Source organism: Puma concolor, chromosome B4, assembly GCF_028749965.1.
Source record: "Puma concolor isolate L17-30 chromosome B4, mPumCon1.1.hap2, whole genome shotgun sequence".
Classification (NCBI taxonomy): Eukaryota; Metazoa; Chordata; class Mammalia; order Carnivora; family Felidae; genus Puma; species Puma concolor.
Genome location: NC_141673.1, coordinates 19,055,865 through 19,071,028, shown reverse-complemented (window position 1 = coordinate 19,071,028; position 15,164 = coordinate 19,055,865). Strand labels below are relative to the sequence as shown.

At 41.0% G+C, this 15,164-nt stretch overlaps 1 protein-coding gene across 2 annotated transcripts in view; it reads right to left on the bottom strand.

The window, feature by feature from the left end:
* Positions 1 to 15,164, bottom strand: part of PAH (phenylalanine hydroxylase) — a 101,739-nt gene that overhangs the window by 47,165 nt on the left and 39,410 nt on the right. For both annotated transcript variants that reach the window (XM_086712507.1, XM_086712508.1), the window contains one exon: positions 449 to 632. In XM_086712507.1, the coding sequence (XP_086568633.1) occupies positions 449 to 632 (184 nt within the window). The remainder of the gene's footprint in view (positions 1 to 448; positions 633 to 15,164) is intronic.

Here is a 15,164-nt window from a genome sequence, read left to right as displayed (position 1 = left end):
ACAAAAACAAAACAAAACAAAAACAAATGCAAAACTTTTGATTTTACGGTAGGAAAAAGCGTTTTGATTATTTAAGAGAAAAAATAGTTCATCTCGGCAATCGCACTCCTAAGTATTTACCCAAATGAGTTTTTGACTCACATCCACACACAACCCTGCACGCGAATGTTTATAATAGCTTTACTCGTGATTGCCAAAATTTAGAACATAAAAAAATTGCAGCAAGAGAAAGAAAATTATTAATATAAGAAATCTCTATCTTGAGGAAGTGAAGAAAGAACTAACATTTACTCAATGTCTAAAATATCCAGGGGTTCCTCCAGGTCCCTAACATACACCTTCCAGATTAATCCCCCACAATGGTCTACCAGAGTGGATGGTATTTTTGCCACTGTTTCTTGAAGAGGGCGTCAAACTGCTGGTGTTGCAAAATCCCTCTGTTTGTTACCTGTGTCTTTCTTCTTATCCCGGGAAAGTTCATGGACGGTGGCACCGATGTCATGCCTCAAGATCTTGATGATGTTTGCCAGGACAGGCATGCTACGTTTATCCAGATAGGTAAAAAATTCATACTCATCTTTCTTCAAGCGCGAAGGTCTGGATTCAATGTGGGTCAGGTTTATATCATTCTCCTAAAAGAGAGAAGCAGGAGGGCCGAGGGGCCTGTCAGTGGAATTAACACAGACAAAACCTGCAAAACCAGAGCAAAACACACAACACGATACAAGGCAGAGAGAGGAGGAACAGGACTTTTGTTACACACGTTGGAGTAGAAGCAAGTCCTTCAAGTAGCAAAAGTTGTTTACTTTTCTTCGGCAAAACCAAGTAACAAAAGGTGGGGGAAACAGTGCAAATGACAGAATTTAATCACGTGGAAATCTGCTAAAAGCCTAGTGTTGCAAACCTAAGATTTTGGTTTGGTTCAAATGACTAGAGCAGCGGTTGCCAAAAATGTTTACATAAGGAAACCTCCTTTCCCAAATAAAATCCCATAGAATCTCAATAATAATATCTCATTAAATTAACAATACAGAAGCAACATTGCCTGGTTTTAAATAGGGCCCAGGGGAGTCAGGCTTATTGGGTTTAAATCCCTTGTAGTTCGGGAAGTGTATCTTTCTCCTTGATTGTTAGTAGCATAGGGTTGAAGAGAAAATATGGATAATTACCATGATGATACCTTTTCATTTTGAATTTTTGAAGAATTGTTTAATGTTTATTTATTTTTGAGAAAGAGAGAGAGACAGAGTGTGAGCAGGGAAAGGGCAGACAGAGAGGGAGACACAGCATGTGAAGCAGGCTCCAGGCCCTGAGCTGTCAGCACAGAGCCTGATGCAGAACTTGAACCCACGAATCACAAGATCATGACCTGAGCCAAAGTCAGAAGCTTAACTGACCGAGCCACCCAGGTGACCCAATAACATTTTCATTTTGAGTATTACTTCACAGTTTAGAATTATGTTCTATGACCTTCCCAACAAGCCTTTGAGTAGGTTAAGGGGGATGTAATAAGTGAAATCAGAGATGATGGTGCTTTGCCGAAAGCGGCTGGAGAGAGAGGACCATTTTTTTCCAACCTGGGAGTCATGGTGTTCTGACTACACTGCCTTTCCTGCCAGATACAGTGAGGATTCTGCAAGCACCAGCTTTTATCATTATTACTACTAGTGTGGCAAGCACAAGAAATGAAACCCTCTGGAAATAGCAAACACAGCAATAAGTAACCCCATACAGGTACTCTTCCTGAACTTTCTTCCTCATAATCCCTGAAGGCACATGATGGAGCCATTGTTTATGGGCACCAGCTGCAGAAAATATACCCCTAACAGTGATGGCCAGGTAGCCCAATTTGAGGGCCCCAACTGAAGAGAGAGAGAGAGTGCTTAGAGGAGGGAAGGTCAGAGAGATAGCGGTTGCTCTGAAGCTTTCTAGACAAACAGAGGTGACTTCCTAAACAAAGCAAAGAGCAACGTCATCCTCTTGGCTCAGAAAGAAAGAAAAGGGATAAGTTTCATCTACTATTTGCCTAAGTTGAAAGTTTAAAAGAAGAGATAACCAATTCCTGCCTTGTGTAGACCAGAGAATACATCAAAGCCAAGAACCGAGAGTGGACACACCTCTGGCATGCTTATTTACAAGAGTACAGCAGGGGTGGGAGGGGTAGGAAGGGGTGGGAGGTGGAAAAGGGGCTGGGAGGGCTGGCAGACAGACTATAGGCTGTTGATGTTCAACACCCACACTCTACCCTCAGCAAAAGCACTTCCAGAGAGAAGTCTCTCACTTTCGCAATAGCCATGACTCAGTTTTTATGATTCTGGAGATCTAACATATGGGGGAAATTTTCACCAAAATCCGTAAGCTAACTAAACTCCTGCTATGGGAGAATGATTAGGTGAATTGCAGTGGAATCACTCCGTGGAGATTATGCAACCATTGAAAAGCAAGTAACAATCACAAGTCAATCAGCATGGTACACCATTAACACATTAACAAAACAAAGGATAAAGCCACGCAGTCATCTCAATAGACATAGAAAAAGCATATGACAATATACAATATCCATTTATCATAAGAACTCTCAACAAAGTAGGGTACAGAAGGAACATAACTCCACATAACAAAGCCTGTATATGGCCAACATCTTACTCAACAGTGAAAAATTGAAAGCTTCTCCTGTAAGATCTGGAACAAAACAAAACATGGAAGTCCTAGCCAAGCAATTAGGCAAGAAAAATAAATAAAAGGCATCTAAATTGGAAACGAAGAAGTAAAACTATCACCATTTTCAGATGACATAATGCAACATGAAGAAAACTCTAAAGATTCCACCCAGAAACAACTGGAACAAATAAATATATTCAGTAAAATTATGGCATATAAAATTAACATTCAGAAATCAGTTGAGTTTCCATATGCTAATAATGAGCTATCAGGAAGAGAAATTAAGAAAACAATCCCATTTACAGTTGCATCAAGCAGAATAAAATACTTAGGAATAAATTTAACCAAGGATGTGAAAGACCTGTACTCTGAAAACTATAAGACATTGATAAAAGAAACTGATCAAAGAAAAGAAATGGAGAGCTATACTGTATTCATGAATTGGAAGAATTAATATTATTAAAATGTCCACACTACCCAAAGCAATCAACAGGTTAAATAAATGAAATCCCCATCAAAATACCAGTGTCATTCTTCACAGAATTAGAACAACAAATCCTAAAATTTGTATGGACCCACAAAACACCCTAAGTAGCCAGGGCAATTGAGAAAGAAGAACAAAACTGGAAATATTATATTTCTTGATTTTAAACTACACTACAAAGCTGTAGCAATCAAAACAGTATGGTACTGGTACAAAAATAGACACCCAGATCACTGAAATAGAACAGAGCCCAGAAACAAACCCATGGATATATAGTAATTAATCTATGACAATGGAGGAAGAATATGGAGGAAGACAATGGGGGAAAGGACAATCTCTTCCATAAATGGTTCTGGGAAAAACTGGACAGTCACATGCAAAAGAATGAAACTGGGCCACTATCTTATACCATACACAAAAATAAATTCAAAATAGATTAAAGACTTGAATGTAGGATCTGAAACCATAAATCTCCTAGAAGAAAACATAGACAGTAAGCTCTTTGACATTGGTCTTAGCAATATTTTTTGGACCAGCCTCTTCAAGGCAAGTTCAACAAAAGCTAAAATAAACAAATGGGACTGTGTCAAACTGAAAAGCTTTTGCATAGCAAAGGAAACCAAACAAAAAAGCAACTGAATAAGAGAAGATATTTGCAAATTGTATATCCAATAAGGGATTAATATCCAAAATATATAAAGAACTTACACAACTTAATGTCAAAAAGCAAGCACCCTAATTAAAAAATGAGCAGAGGACTTGAAAGGACCTGTTTCCAAAGAAGACATACAGTTGGCCAACAGGTACATGAAAAGATGCTGAACAGCATTAATCCTCAAGGAAATGCAAATCAAAACCAACATGAAGTATCACCTCACACCAGTCAGATTGGCAATTATCAGAAAGATAAGAAGTAAGTGTTGGCAAGGATGTGGAGAAAAGAGAACCCTTGTATAGCATTGGTGGGAATGAAAACTGGTACAACCACTATGGAAAACAGTATGGAGGTTCCTCAAAAAATTAAAAATAGGACTACCACACAGTCTAGCAATTCCACCTCTAGGTATTTATCTGGAAAAAAAACATCAATTTGAAAAGATATATGCACACATATGTTCATTGTAGTGTTATTTACAACAGCCAAGATATTCCAACAACCTGTGTCCATCAATGGGTGAATGGCTAAAGAAGATACGGTGTGTGTGCATGTGTGTATATGTATATGTATACGTGTGTGTGTAGGAATATATATAGGAATGTTACTCAGTCATAAAAAACAAAGAAAAAATCTGGCCATTTGCAATAACATGGATGGACCTAGAAGGTCTGATTCTTGATTTCAGCTCAGGTCATGATCCCAGGGTCATGGGATTAAGCCCAGTACAGAGCCTGTTGGCATTCTCTCTCTCTCTCTCTCTCTCTCTCTCTCTCTCTCTCTCTCCCTCTTCCTCTCCCTCCTTCTCCCTCCCTCTCCCTCTCCCTCCCTCTCCCTCTCTCCTTCTTGCTATCTCTCTCCGTCTCTCTCCCTCCCCCTCTCCCTCTCTCTCTCTCTCTCTCTCTCTCTTTCTCTCTCCCCCTCTGCCCCTCTCCCCCACTTGCACTCCTTTGGTCTTGCTCCAAAAAAATTAAAAAATAATTTAAAAATAATATTATGCACGTAATGAAAAGAAAAATATATCTTTTAAAATGTGAGTGAAGTTTTTGGCTAAGAACACTCAGCCAAATTCTCTAAACCATTTCTCTCCTTTTTGAATCAATTTGTTAATAATTAACTCTCAAGTTTGGCATGCAATTTCCTTATTGGAGTTTTTCCAGCTTATCAGTGTGGATCCTTAGATACCATTAATTTTCGTTGCTAAGAGAGGCTTTAGAAATGAACCTCTAAACCTGATTATGATCATAATTACCATTCAGTAAATGAATTTTTATTTTTAAACAAGGGGTCTGTGTAGGTTTACAAATCGACCCATCTAACATCACCACATCTTTGGGTGAGGGACAAAGAACTCTGCCTGTTACTCCACATGGACATCTGGATAGAGGCAAGAAAGGTTTAGAGTTAAATATTTTGAAGACAATTTCATAATTTGTCCAATAGCTAATTTATGCATAAAAGACAGCCGTGTAACACCTTAATTAATCAGGTCTGTTGAGCAGAGATTGAGGACTCAGAGAAAAGTAAATAGAAATGAAGAGCCTATTTCAATCGGGATTGGCCAGAAATCCCTTTCTGTTCCCGCCCTTGAGGAAAATCTTTCTAAAGGGGGTTTGGTCAACTGATGAATAAAATTACAGATACAGAATTCACAATGGTGCAAAATGGATCTATCCTTCTGGGTCTTTTCAGGCTTAGGGCCCATCCTTTGCATCTTAATTTCATTCCTCAAGAAAAGGAGAATGGTATAACGAAGAGAGTGTGGGCTTTGGAACCAATCTTAGCTCAAGTTCTGGTTCAGCTGCTCACCACCTTTGAATACATTAGTTGGTCATTCTAAACTTCTGTTTGCTTGTGTTTAAAGTAAAACTAATCATATTACATGGCATCTCAGTAACAAAAAAGGGAAATTCACCTCATATGATTTTGGCTTTGCTGCTGGAGACCCGCTAAGGACTTACTATACTCTGCCTCTCTCAATTTGGTATAAACACACTTTCCTGGGAGGCAAAACACATTATGTTTTATGAGTTATTTTACCCTTTAATATTTGCTTTACCTTAAATTTTTCTCAGGTCCTTTCCTGAGAGCCTGTTTCAAAAAGGAGAAGGAAAAGCTGAGGGTATTTTCAGATGGTACTAGGTTGGAAAAGGAAGATCTTTTGGACTAACTCCATGCTGTTGCCTTAGAATAAACTTAAATGAAGTTATGTTCTGGCCTATTCAGAGATTTCTGGGGGCAACATCAAAGATGTTCACAAAGAATGCCCCCAAATCATTGGTCTCAAGTAAACAGACAGGAGCTTTCGAGAACTTATTTAATGAGGCACCTTCCATGCGCCAAACACTGTTCCAGGTGCTGGGATACAACAGTGAACAGAGAGGGAAAAATCCCTGCCTTTCTGGAGCTTATATTCTCAAAGCAGGAGACAAACAGTAACTATGAAAAATAAGTGGAATTTACAGTCTTCAGATGGAATGGAGAAAAACAGAGCCAGAAAGAGGGATCGGATATCCCAGGGGTGCCATGAAGGTGCTATTTGAAACGGTGTGGTCAGGAAGTTCTCAAAAAATAAACAAGTGACATTTAAGCACAGACCTGAAGTCAATGAGAGAGCAAGCCATGAGGGAACAGCAAGTGCAAGGGTCCTGGGGCAAGACAGTGTACAACATGACTGAGGAACCCCAAGCAGGCTGGCATGACTGGAGCAGAATGAGCAAGAGGTCGGGCAACAGGACTGAGGCAGAGCAGTAACCGAGCGTGACCTATCGGCCATTACCTGAACTGAGCTTTTCACGCAGAGTGATATTAAGAAGCTATGGAAGGTAATCAGGCAGAGAAGATACGGTCTTTGACTCAAGTTTCAAAAGGAGCCACTCTGGCAACTGTTTTAAGAATAGACCATATGAGGCAAAGGTAGAAGCAGTCTGGAGGCCGCTACACTATTTGGGGTAAGAAACGACAGTTAAAAGATTAGAGAAGAGGTCTCATGGAGACCCGGGCGAGGCTGCTTATATATTTTACTGATCTCCTCTTGTGAGGGGGCCAGGAACGGCCTTGGTTGACCAAGAATCTAGAAATTAAACCCACTGGGGTGAACAGGAAACCAAAGACATTCAGGAAAGTACGGGCAGCACAGTTAAATCCTGGAGCGAGCTCCCGATTGTTCCCCGCTGTGCTCTGGAAGAGCGTTCTCGGACCGGTTCAAGCAGGATTCACACCCTGGAGACCATCTTTTGGGACACACTCTTGCCTCCTCTGGAAGTGTCTCTGTTGTGATCTCTGGACCTTTTCTTCCTCAGCCTTCCCCCTCTTTGTCAGATTATTTCTTCTCCACCCTCCCCTCCACTTATTGGGGTTGCATTCAACTCAGGGAAGACCCCAGTCTGGGGATAACTGGGGAAGCAGCTCAATCCAGGCTCTTTTCGAGGCTTTGGAGAAAAGAGCCTTTTTGTCCTCTTTCTACCCCTTTTCTTGCCACCAGAGTCATAAGATCTAAAAGCCCCTGTGTCCCGTTTCAGCCCAAGCTACTGGAGAGCAATCCAAACTCACGTGCCATCAGGGGGTCATGGCACGCTTCAGATTTTCACCATGGGAGCTCGAACTTCATAATAAAAGTTCAAAACGTAAGCTCTGTGTTGCTAATTCTCCAATACGTCCAACTCTAAACTGTTAACAGCTAAAAACAGCACTGATTTTCAATTAGAGGCTCTTCTAGTCAATACAGTCATCTGGCTGCACAAAAAGTTTAGTGCGGCACCATTCCTAGGGGTAAACAACGATCATGACCTAAATATCCCACCAACAGGAGAGGTAAGGTATAGTCACCCAGTGAACATACAGAGGGGGAAATGAATGAGCCAGGACATCACGGACAAACCTCAAAAACAATGCTCGCCTCTCTGTCATTGGGAAAGAAAACTGCAAAAATAGAGCTGTAAAATGATTCCAATTTTATGAAGAGTCAAAGTCTGCAAAACTATGCCGTAGATCATTAATGGGTGGCTCTATACAAGCATAAAAAGATAAGTGGGAGGAACATCGAATTCAGATTAATAGCTACACATGAAGAGGAAGTTCACGGGGAAGGGTCCCCAGGGGCTCCAGTCATTTATGCCATGTTTCATTTCTACACGTTCAGAGAAACTTCTCTAGTAACGAACTATAGAAGTGATCCCTTTGCAAGGTTTCATTTCTTAAGCAAGGAGTTACATGGGTGTTCTTTACATCATTATCTGTACTAGGGGCTTTAAAGAAAATTCTGAAAGTCATCCTGGCTCTAAGAACTTTTTTTCTTCCAGTGAAACTCAAAGCTCTTCTTATTTTGATGAAAGAAGCAATGTTCCAGCAAACGCTGTACTGCTCACAACTGCTCCGGACCTAAGCCCAGAGGGGTTAAGGCAACCCTTAATAACCCTCGTGGGTCATTCTAGATCCTGCCCCGCTCACCAGGCCCCGGGGTCACAGGCGCGACCTTAAAGTCCAAACTTTAGAGTAGTAAACATCGAATATCTGCTTAGATGTCCCCTTTGCAACCCAGCCTCTGTCCCCAGGAACGCTGAGGTGGCGAGATAGAAAGGATTTCAGGATTCTGTGACGTGACCACTTGTTTGTTCACTCACGTCAAGTCATTTGTTTCTTTGTTCTAGAATGAACTTCCCCTTTCCTCTCTCCCGGTCACCGCTTTCAAGCTTCCGCTTGAACATTCCATCTGCAAGAAGCCTTCCCTGGCTGACTCTGTCTCACGGAGCCCTGAGCTTCTCTAACTATTGTAGAGTCAGAGAATGACTATCTGACTCACCCCAGGCTCTCCGGCACCCATATAGGGTCTGACAATGGTAGATACTCAAAAAATATTAATTGAACACGTAAATGAGGGAGGATGAGCTCACTGAATATCCGATGGGGAAAAGACATGGGTCAGCTGGGCAGAGGCAGAGCATAGGACGTGAACGTGACAAACACTGACTGGCCCTTTCCATTTGTTTCCAAAAGCCCAGGCTACTGTGAAAACAGGGTGAACTCTGAGGCACTTTTGGCTCTAAGCGTCTAGCCTTGGGCAGCTTGCTTAGTCAGAACCTCTGTGTCTCCATCAACTAAATGATGCTAATTGAGCATACCCATGAACTTCAGCACTCTGTATACCCATGCATTTGCTTGTTCTTTTCCCTAGAGGATCTCAGGTAAGGTGATTAGTGGAATGCTGACTGGTGGAGGGAGACCTCTTTGCAACTTCCCCAGGGAGCTGGCATCTAATTTTATAGCCCATTACTAAGCCACTTGCAGCAAAGACTCTCAGGAGACTATTTTTCTAAGAAGGCACAGACATGAGCCAGCAGAGGCTAAAAATATAGAGAGCTACAGAAAATGCTTAAATAAATGCATAAAGAATTGAAAGTTAGAACAACTGGGGACAGGGGATGCTGGACCCCAATTACTAAAACATCTGCTTCCCTGTCTCACCACCCAGACAACATACATAAACACAGTTCTTCTGTATCTTTATGATAAATACCAAACTGATTGTGTTACATTCTGATGTAGTCCCTGGCTGAGGTTTACAAGGACACACGTCCACTGCCCGGTGACATCTTAATGGAACGGTGACTTTGATGCTAAGCACCTGAGGAAAAGAACAGGCTCTTGGGCAAGGAATGAAGCCTGGCGATGCAGGGACAAATCTGCGCTCACTCTGCAGATCTCACTTCTTGTTTGAGGGGCTGGGATGTCCGTGTGTGCTCCTGGTAGCTCGGGGGTTAAGAAAGTTTTCACCATATGGAGTCAGGCGGGGGGGGGGGGGGAGGGGGGGTCAGATGGTCTAGGCTCCCATGACTGTTCGTCTTTCATTTATTACTCTGAGCACGTATTAAGGTTTAGTTAAAAGTCCCCAATGTATCTCTGCTACAAGGCGTCAAAGGATGGACCTGCTCATTAAACATGGACGGGACTGCAGTGAAGGATTCACAGGGTACAGGTGATTCTCCCATACGGAATGTTCTGCTTCTACTGCCAGTCTTGGGGGAGCTGGAGAGATTTGTATCCTTTGTCTCTATTAAGGGAAAGTAGGTTTGTTTACACCATAATGTCTGCTTTGACTCTGCCCTGCCTTTTGCTGCCTGTTTTCATAGTAGTAATGCTCGAAACTAGTGCCTTCTAGCACTCTTCTACCACAGAGATATTGCCTTTACTTGATTTAAAATATGCTTCTTGGATTTGCGACACCTTGCCCTTTTACCTCTGAAGTAATGGAAAGTAAGCAGGGTTTTGCTTCCATAATGGTCCTTCAAATATTTGGGAGGAAAAAAAGAGATTTCATTGCCCCATCTTCCCTCTTCAAGGCAAACAATTCTAACCCTTTAACTCCTTTTCATATTGCCAAGAATTTAAGAGTTCCTGAAGTTCTAGGCACTCTAAAAATGTGGTGCATAGAATGACAGTTAATAGAGCTCTTACCCTGTGTCTGACACTGTGACGAATATTTTACATGTGTTAATCCCTGCCTCACAGCAACCCTATAATACAGGCTTAGTATTTCCTTTATTTGAAAAATAAGGAAACAGGATATACACAAGGGGCACCTAGGTGGCTCAGTCAGTTACATGTGCAACTCTTGATTTCGGCTCAGGTCATGATCTCTCAGTTGGTCAGATGAAGCCCTACGTCAGGCTGTGCACTGTCAGCATGGAGCCTGATTGGGATTCTCTCTCCCTCTCTCTCTCTGTCCTTCCCTCTCTCTCTCAAAATAAATAAAGAAACTTAAAACAAACAGCTTGTGTTTAAAAATAGATAAATAGGGGCGCCTGGGTGGCGCAGTCGGTTAAGCGTCCGACTTCAGCCAGGTCACGATCTCGCGGTGCGTGAGTTCGAGCCCCGCGTCGGGCTCTGGGCTGATGGCTCAGAGCCTGGAGCCTGTTTCCGATTCTGTGTCTCCCTCTCTCTCTGCCCCTCCCCCATTCATGCTCTGTCTCTCTCTGTCCCAAAAATAAATAAACGTTGAAAAAAAAAAATTTAAAAAAAATAAAAATAGATAAATAAAAATAAGGAAACAAAGCTACCAAGGGATAAATAACCTTTTCAAGGCCATGCAGCTCACAGGTGGTGCAACAGGGTGTTGAACTCAGTTTGGTTCCCAACAGTACACTTGGCCCATTCCTGTTCTACTCCTCAGGGCCCCAAACTTAGGTTACAACTGATGGTCTGGAGCTCATAACTCTGAAACAGCATAAGCTTAGTGGAACGCTCATGCCTGCAAAAATGTTAATAGGCCTTTCTTGAACAATACCTCCTGGCCAAATGCATTTGGGAAATACCAAGCAACATAACATTGGATAAATTTCCTCTCTGCAGGGCTTCTCAGAGCCTGTAATATGTTTACGTGTACAATGGATTTCCAAAATCTAAATGTAGAATTTTCCAGACATAGCCCCTCTCAGAACTCTTTTCTAATAAAACACCTACTAATGTGTAGAATCTGATAGACTGTTGTTTAGGAAACACTGTATAAGGTGTAGTTTAGATTCCTTCCTTGGCTTTTCTTTTTATTACCTTTGGTTTCATTATACATGGTCCAGAAGTTCAGTGTCAATGACACACTTTAGGGGGTTTGTCTGTATTTTCACCTAATGCTTGCTCGTACGCCTCATTCACAAAGATATGATGAGAGATATAAATACACAAACACTCTCTGGCCACCACAATCTCTCTGCTCTACCAAGCGACTCTGCCTTTCTTTAATGGCCCTGCCCCAACTCATTGCCATTTGCCTGTGAATGCTCACAGGCTATATTAAGTCATTCATTCTAGGTTTTTCACTTTGTTTTGGAAAGAAAAATTAAACATCAAGGCTTCTGACTCCCTCTAGTCTTCTAACAGCCTCCCCATCATTATATCTTTTCCAAGATTTCTAATAGGGTTCATAGATCACATGTGGAAGGGATAAAGGAAAAGACATTGTATGAGCATCTTCTGCAGGCCCAACTTGTATCACACATTTTATGTACCATGTAAAATCTCATAGCTCCCTGGAGGTAGATCATTAGCCCCACTGTATAGATGAATAAACACAGGCACATATGTTAAATTATCTGCCAAAGTCAATGATATCTGGGATCTAAATTGCACAGTACAAAACTGCTGCTACTTATACGCCTTATATCACAACATGTAGCTAGTATGCTATTTAGAACCAAAGATAGGATCTCATCTAAAGGCAAATGAGTGATCCCTTGAATCCTCATAAAGTCTTGGCCCTGGAAAGTTCCCTAATCCACCTATTTGTAAGTGTCAGATGGATGATAGGATAAAGTGACTTCACTATGGACCCAGATCCTGAAATACTAAAGCCCAGCCATGTTTCTCTTGGTTTTCAATACTTTATTCCAGTGTTCCCAGTTCAAAGACCGTTGTCTTGAAAAGAACACATGCAAGATAAAGGCTAAGTTGTTCTGCTTTCTCATAAACAACTGATTGTACTCTGATAAAAATGATAAGCTTGGCATTTTAGAATCCTAGTCAATTTCTGAGGTTCTACCACATTATGTGTTCACCTGAGACGAGCTATTGAGCCCCCTGAACTTTAGTTTCCTTGTCTCTATAATGAGTATGGTATCACTCACCTCCACTAAGTTATTTAATTTATGGAAAATATTAAAATATTCTGAGTGCTAAATATGATTTAGTTCATGGAAAGTAGAGGGTGCAGTCCCTGGTGACAGCAGGAACTCCTTCCCCGGCAACAGCTTAGAACAGTGGTTCTCATTCCTGATTGGGCATCATAGTCACCAGTGGAATTTAAGGAAAACTCAAGAACAAACAAACAAACAAACAAACAAATCCAAAACTCATAAAGGAAATGACTGAAAATATTAATCACAGTAGAACTTGAAAGTTCAGTATGACAAATAATATGATAAACCCAAGTAACATAAAGAGACGGAGAAAATATTTGTCACAAACAGAATGGTATTCAGATTATATAAAATGTCAAGAAATTGGTAAGAAAAAGATAAATTTGTAGCAGAAAAAGATTAAAACCTGAATGGACATGTCACAATTTACAAAAGAATAAAACCCAATGTCATGTAATATGAAGACACCCCATCATTTCATTCATAATCAGAGAAATGAAAATTAAAACAATAAATTACTGCATCCCGGGGTGCCTGGGTGGCTCAGTCAGTTAAGTGTCCCGACTTTGGCTCAGGTCATGATCTCACGGTTCGTTCGTGAGTTGGAGCCCCACATCAGGCTCTGTGCTGACAGCTCAGAGCCTACAGCCTGCTTCAGATTCTGTGTCTCCCTCTCTTTCCTCCCCTCCCCCACTCGCACTCGGTGTGTCTCTCTCTCTCTCAAAAATAAATATACATTAAAAAAAACAATTAAAAAATAAATCACCACATCCCACCCATTATATTGTCCATGATTAAAAAGGAATAATACGTGAATAACTTTAGAAGTATAAGTATTCCCACAGTGAACTAATGGGAGCATAAATTGTTAAAGAACATTTGCAGAACGACTTAGTAGTTTCTTTTAAAACTAAAAATGTCCATGACCTAGGACCAGCAATCAAAATTCTTGCTATCTACCCTCGAGAAATATTTGCACATTGCATACAAAAAAAGAGAACAAAGTACTGCAGAATTGTCTGTGACTTCAGAAAATAGGAAACACCATAGATGTAAAAAATCGGGGTCTGGATAAATAAAATATGGTCCATGCATTTTAAGAACAACTCTTCAGAAGTTTTTAACTTAATTTATATAAATCTCGAAAACAGAAAAAATATATGTAGCAATTCAGAAAAATATATGCATTCAGAAAAAATATATGTAGCAATTCTTCTTGGACACTTAATGTGTATCTACTCTGAGGGTTTTACATGCATTAAGTTGTTTGATACTCAGATCTACTATTTGAAGCAGATACTATCATTATTAGGAGGAACCAAAGCACAGACATGTCAAGCGACTTTCCCAAAGTCACAGCTCTGTCTCTCCAGAGTCCATGCTTTTGACGGCTCTACTCACCTGGCCCAAAGAGGCTGCAAAACCGTGTGCACAGGGGAGTAGCTGTTAGTATCAATATCATTTTTTAAAGGACTGTAATATGGGAAGAAGTATACTAAACTCATTTTCATGCTGTCTTGGCCAGGAAGTTTGCAGCGTGACGGGATTGAGGAGAAATCAGAAAGGACTACAGCAGTATCTTTAGCATTGTATTTCTTTTTTTAAGAAACAGTATGTTAATTTGTAATTTTTGAAACCATAATCAAACATGAAAAAATGAAAATGAACTTGGCAAAATTTTAACAGTGGTTGACACAGATGAGGGCAATATGGATAGTTATTTATTTATTTATTTATTTATTTTGCACTTTGATACATGGTTCAATTTGAAAGAAAGAAAGAATACTTGGTGGGGCGCCTGGGTGACTCAGTCAGTTAACGTCCGACTTCCTGTCAGGTCATGATCTCGAGGTTCATGAGTTCCAGCCCCATGTCGGGCTCTCTGCTATGAGCACAGAGCCTGCTTCAGATCTTCTGTCCCCAGCCCCTCTCTCTGCCCCTCCCCCGCTTGAGCTTTCTCACTGTCTTTCAAAAATAAATAAGAAACATTAAAAAAAAAAAAAAAGAATACTTGGTGACAGATCCCTTTCCCCAAAGAATAAGAAAGCATCCCTGTCCCCATAGATGGCGTCAGGATATCTGCATTAAAAAAAACCCTCCAGAGGTATTCAGATGGCAGGGACAGCTGTATTTGGCAGAGGTGTGGGGCTCTAGGGAAAGCTCACGGCTTTGAAAACCGGGATCCCGTCTCCCATCATCACTACACATTAGCTGCGTGATCTTGAACAAATTAGCCTCTCAGAACCTCAGCTCCTCCATGCATAAAATGGAGTAATACCTCCTCCACCAGATTGAATGGGACCCAAATCCTGCCCGCTCCGTGTCTGGTTTGTTACATACTGTGGTTCCACGGACACTAGAATTTGACTTTCTATCTTCCCTCAACGCTTTGAATGATTGTAACTTAACCGTGCATTTTGCCAGGCTGTTAAGAAGGGTAGAAGGCATGCTGGCCTATACAATGCCTAGAGCAGCTTCTGAAATATATTTGGGAAAAAAAATCAACACACTAACAATAACAGCAACAAAAAACCCTTCACCAATCACTGATAGAGAGACCTCTGTTTCCTCCTCCGTGAATGTGTAGAATAATACCGCTTACTGACCATGGAAGTTGAGATTTGGGATAATGCTTTAAAAAGTTCACCCAGAGTACACACACACACACACACACACACACACACACAGACCCTTTGGGTGTATTTTATCTAGTCCTGGTAATTTAGTTACTTGTGGT